The sequence below is a fragment of the Lampetra fluviatilis genome, chromosome 70 (assembly GCF_964198595.1).
Source record: "Lampetra fluviatilis chromosome 70, kcLamFluv1.1, whole genome shotgun sequence".
NCBI classification, from domain to species: Eukaryota; Metazoa; Chordata; class Hyperoartia; order Petromyzontiformes; family Petromyzontidae; genus Lampetra; species Lampetra fluviatilis.
This window is the reverse complement of record NC_136344.1, coordinates 2,768,891-2,773,890: the sequence shown is the minus strand read 5'-3', so window position 1 is coordinate 2,773,890 and position 5,000 is coordinate 2,768,891. Positions and strand designations below refer to the sequence as shown.

At 60.1% G+C, this 5,000-nt stretch overlaps 1 protein-coding gene and 1 long non-coding RNA gene across 2 annotated transcripts in view; one reads left to right on the top strand and one right to left on the bottom strand.

The window, feature by feature from the left end:
* The window catches only part of LOC144952877 (uncharacterized), an 88,072-nt gene extending 86,322 nt beyond the window's left edge, over positions 1-1,750 (bottom strand). Inside the window, exon 1 of the long non-coding RNA XR_013640707.1 lies at positions 1,226-1,750. This is a non-coding gene — a long non-coding RNA (uncharacterized LOC144952877). The remainder of the gene's footprint in view (positions 1-1,225) is intronic.
* Positions 1,751-2,340: 590 nt separating this feature from the next.
* The window catches only part of LOC144952841 (piezo-type mechanosensitive ion channel component 1-like), a 42,846-nt gene continuing 40,186 nt past the window's right edge, over positions 2,341-5,000 (top strand). The window contains exon 1 of the mRNA XM_078883310.1: positions 2,341-2,360. Coding sequence (XP_078739436.1) covers positions 2,341-2,360 — 20 coding nt within the window. The remainder of the gene's footprint in view (positions 2,361-5,000) is intronic.

Sequence of the window (5,000 nt, the reverse complement as noted above, 5' to 3'; positions counted from 1 at the left end):
AATGAGTGATGATGATAATGATTATGGTGGGGATGGTGATGATGGTGATGATGGTGATGATGATGGTAATGATGATGATGGTGATAATGATAGTGATGATGATGATGGTAATAATGATGGTAATGATGATGGTAGTGATGATGGTGATGATGGTAATGATGATAATGATGATGACGATGATGATGATGACGATGGTGATGATGATGGTAATGATGATGATAGTGATGATGATGATGGTAATGATGATGGTAATGATGATGGTAGTGATGATGGTAGTGATGGTGATGATGGTAATGATGATGACGATGATGGTGATGATGATAGTGATGATGATGATGATGGTAATGATGATGGTAATGATGGTGATAATGGTAATGATGATGATGATGGTAATGATGATGATGATGGTGATGATGATGATGGTAATGATGATGATGGTGATGATGGTAGTGATGATGGTGATGATGGTGATGATGGTAGTGATGATGGTGATGATGGTAGTGATGATGGTGGTGATGATGATGATGATGGTGATGATGGTAGTGATGATGGTAATGATGATGATGATGGTAATGGTGATGATGATGATGGTGATTATGATGGTGATGATGGTAATGGTGATGATGATGATGGTAATGATGATGATGGTGATTGATGGTAGTGATGATGGTGATGATGGTAGTGATGGTGATTGATGGTAGTGATGATGGGTGATGGATGGTGATGATGGTAGTGATGATGGTGATGATGGTAGTGATGATGGTAATGATGATGATGATGGTAATGGTGATGATGATGATGGTGATTATGATGGTGATGATGGTAATGGTGATGATGATGATGGTAATGATGATGATGGTGATGATGGTAGTGATGATGGTGATGATGGTGATGATGGTGTGATGATGATGGATGGTAGTGATGATGGTGATGATGATGGTGATGATGGTGATGATGGTGATGTGGTAATGGTGATGATGATGATGGTAATGATGATGATGGTATTGATGGTAGTGATGATGGTAGTGATGATGGTGATGATGGTGATGATGATGATGGTGATGATGATGATGATATGATGGTGATTATGATGGTGATGGTGGTAATGGTGATGTGATGGTGATGATGGTATGGTGATGATGATGGTGATGATGATGATGTTTTAATGACCCGTTTTCGCGCGCTCTGTGCAGCTCCTCCCGTCTCCTGCGAAGCTCCAAATTACTTCGTGTCCTGAGAAGTCCCGCGGGCTGAGCGCGAGGTGCCAGGCTAGGTGCACCTCGAGAGAGGGCTGGGTGCCGTGCTGGGTGCCGGGCTGGGTGCCGGGCTAAGTGCCGGGCTAGGTGCCAGGTTAGGTGCACCTCGAGAGGATCCTTGTGGCATCCATCGCTGGACGAGTGTCCAGACCCGATGCGTTCTGTCTCTGTGTGTGTCTCTGTCTCACTCTGTCTCTGTGTGTCTCTCTGTTGTGTCTCTCTGTATGTCTCTGTGTCTCTCTGTCTGTCTCTGTGTGTCTCTCTGTGTGTCTCTCTGTATGTCTCTGTGTCTCTCTGTGTCTCTCTGTCTCTCTCTGTGTGTCTCTCTGTGTGTGTCTCTCTGTCTGTCTCTGTGTGTCTCTCTGTGTCTCTCTGTCTGTCTCTGTGTGTCTCTCTCTGTCTGTCTCTCTGTCTCTCTGTGTCTCTCACTGTGTCCTCTCTCTCTGTCTCTCACTCTCTGTCTCACTCTCACTCTGCGTCTCTCTGTGTCTCTCTCTGTCCTCACTCTGCTCTGTCTGTCTGTCACTCTCACTCTGTCTCTCTGCCTCACTCTGTCTCTGTCTCTCACTCTGTCTCAATGTGTCTCTCTCTCCGTCTCTGTCTGTCTCTCACTCGCCCGCTCACTTCGCTCGGTCTGACGCGACTGATAAGTTTTGTGGCGAGTGGAACTCCCTCGCCCCTCCCCCCTCCTCCACGTGCCACCCCTCCCCACTCCCCCTCCTCCCCCACGACCCCCACCCCCTCACCCCCCTTACTCCCCCTCCCCCCTCCTCACCTCCCCCACCGACCCCCACCCCCTCACCCCCCTTACTCCCCCCTCCCCCCTCCTCACCTCCCCCACGTGCCACCCCTCCCCACTCCCCCTCCCCCTCCTCCCACCACGACCCCACCCCCTCACCCCCCCTTACTCCCCCCTCCCCCCTCCCCCCACGACCCCCACCCCCTCACCCCCCTTACTCCCCCCTCCCCCACGACCCCCACCCCCCTCACCCCCCTTACTCCCCCCTCCCCCCTCCTCCACGTGCCACCCCTCCCCACTCCCCCTCCTCCTCCACCTCCTCACCTCCCCCACGCCCCCTGACGGATGCCGCGTGTCAGCTCAGGGTTCGGGTGGGGGGGTGATGGGGGTAGCGGGGCGGTGGGTGGGTGGGGTGGGGTGGGGTGGGTGGGTTGGTGGGTGGGGTGGGTGGCAAGGGACTGGTGGAGTTGGTGGGTGGGTGGGTGGGTGGATGGGTGGGTGGCAAGGGGTTGGTGAGGTTGGTGAGGTTGGTGGGTGGGGTGGGTGGAGTTGGTGGGGGTGGGTGGAGTTGGTGGGTGGGGTGGGGTTGGTGGGTGGGTGTGGGTGGAGTTGGGTGGTGGGTGGGGTTGGTGAGTGGGTGGGTGGGGTGGGGTGGGTGTAGTTGGTTGGTGGTGTGGGTGGCAAGGGGTTGGTGAGGTTGGTGGGTGGGGTGGGTGGGTGTGGTGGGGTTGGTGGGTGGGTAGGGGTAGTTGGTGGGTGGGTGGGGTTGGTGGGTGGGTGGAGTTGGTGGGTGGGGAGGGTGGGGTTGGTGGGGTTGGTGGGGTGGGTGGGGTGGGTGGGTGGGGTGGGTGGGTTGGTGGGGAGGGTGGGTGGAGTTGGTGGGTGGGTGGGGTGGGTGGGGTTGGTGGGTGGGTGGGGGTGGTGGGTGGGGTTGGGGTGGGGTGGTGTTGGTGGGGTGGGTGGGGAGGGTGGGGGTTGGTGGGTGGGTGGGTGGGGTGGGTGGGAGTTGGTGGGTGGGGTGGGTGGGGTGGGTTGGTGGGTGGGTTGGTGGGTGGGTGGGGAGGGTGGGGTTGGTGGGTGGGTGGGTGGGTGGGGTGGGTGGAGTTGGTGGGTGGGGTGTGGGTGGGGTGGGTGGGGTGGGTTGGTGGGTGGGTTGGTGGGTGGGGTGGGTGGAGTGGGTGGAGTTGGTGGGTGGAGTGGGTGGAGTGGGTGGGTGGGGTGGGTGGGGAGTGGTGGAGTGGTGGTGGGTGGAGTGGATGGGTGGTGGGAGTGGGTGAGTGGTGGATGTGGGATGGGTGGGGTGGGGTGGAGTTGGTGGGTGGGTGGGGTGGAGTTGGTGGGTGGGTGGGTGGGTGGCAAGGGGCTGTGGAGATGGTGGGTGGGGTGGAGATGGTAGGGTGGGTGGAGATGGTGGGTGGGGTGGAGATGGTGGGGTGGGTGGAGTTGGGTGGGTGAGGGATGGGGTGGGGTGGGGTGGGGGGAAGTCAGGTGAGGCGAGCGAGTGATGGATGCGTGAATGATGGGGCTTACGAGGTGCCAACGCTGCAGGCTGGACTCTTTTGAATATGATCGCTGCTGCACCATCTCAGCAATCATCATATCATCATCGACCACCATCACATCAGTCCATCCATCACACATCACCCACATCAGCACCATCATCACCACCATTCACCACCCACCATCATCACCTCCATCCCTCCCTCCCACCACCTCAATCACTTCCTTCCCCACCCATCACCCCCCATCACTCCCTGCACCCCCCATCACTCCCTCCCCCCCATCACCCCCACCCCCCCTCGCCTCCCTCCCCCCGATCACGTCCCTCCCCCCCCCCATCACTCCCTCCCCCCCCATCACTTCCTCCCCCCCATCACCCCCCCCCTCGCCTCCCTCCCCCCCCATCACTCCCTCCCCCCCCCATCACTCCCTCCCCCCATCACTCCCTCCCCCCATCACCCCCCCTCGCCTCCCTCCCCCCCCATCACTCCCTCCCCCCCCCCATCACTCCCTCCCCTCCTCACCCTCCCTCCCACCACCCCAATCACTCCTTCCCCCCCATCACCCCCATCACTCCCCCCCCCATCACCTCCCTCCCCCCATCACCCCCCCCCCTCGCCTCCCTCCCCCGATCACTCCCTCCCCCCCCATCACTTCCTCCCCCATCACCCCCCCTCGCCTCCCTCCCCCCCCATCACTCCCTCCCCCCCCCCATCACTCCCTCCCCCCATCACTTCCTCCCCCCATCACCCCCCCCTCGCCTCCCTCCCCCCCCATCACTCCCTCCCCCCCCCATCACTCCCTCCCCTCCTCACCTCTCTCTCCCACCCCAATCACTCTTTCCCCCCCCATCACTTCCTCCCCCATCACTCCTCCCCCATCACTCCCTCACCCCCCCCATCACTCCCTCCCCCCCCCATCACTCCCTCCCCCCATCACTCCTCCCCCCCATCACTCCCTCCCCCCATCACTCCCTCCCCCCATCACTCCCTCCCCCCCCATCACTCCCTCCCCCCCATCACTCCCCCCCATCACTCCTCCCCCATCACTCCCTCCCCATCACTCCCTCCCCCCATCACTCCCTCCCCCCCATCACTCCCTCCCCCCCATCACTCCCTCACCCCATCACTCCCTCCCCCCCATCACTCCCTCCCCCCCCATCACTCCCTCCCCCCCCATCACTCCCTCCCCCCCCATCACTCCCCCCCCCCATCACTTCCTCCCCCCCATCACTCCCTCCCCCCCATCACTCCCTCCCCCCCATCACTCCCTCCCCCCCCATCACTCCCTCCCCCCCATCACTCCTCCCCCCATCACTCCCTCCCCCCCCCCATCACTCCCTCCCCCCCCCATCACTCCCTCCCCCATCACTCCCTCCCCCCATCACTCCCTCCCCATCACTCCCTCCCCCCATCACTCCCTCCCCCCCATCACTCCCTCCCCCCCCATCACTCCCTCCCCCCCATCACTCCCTCCCCCCATCACTCCCCCCCCATCACTCCCTC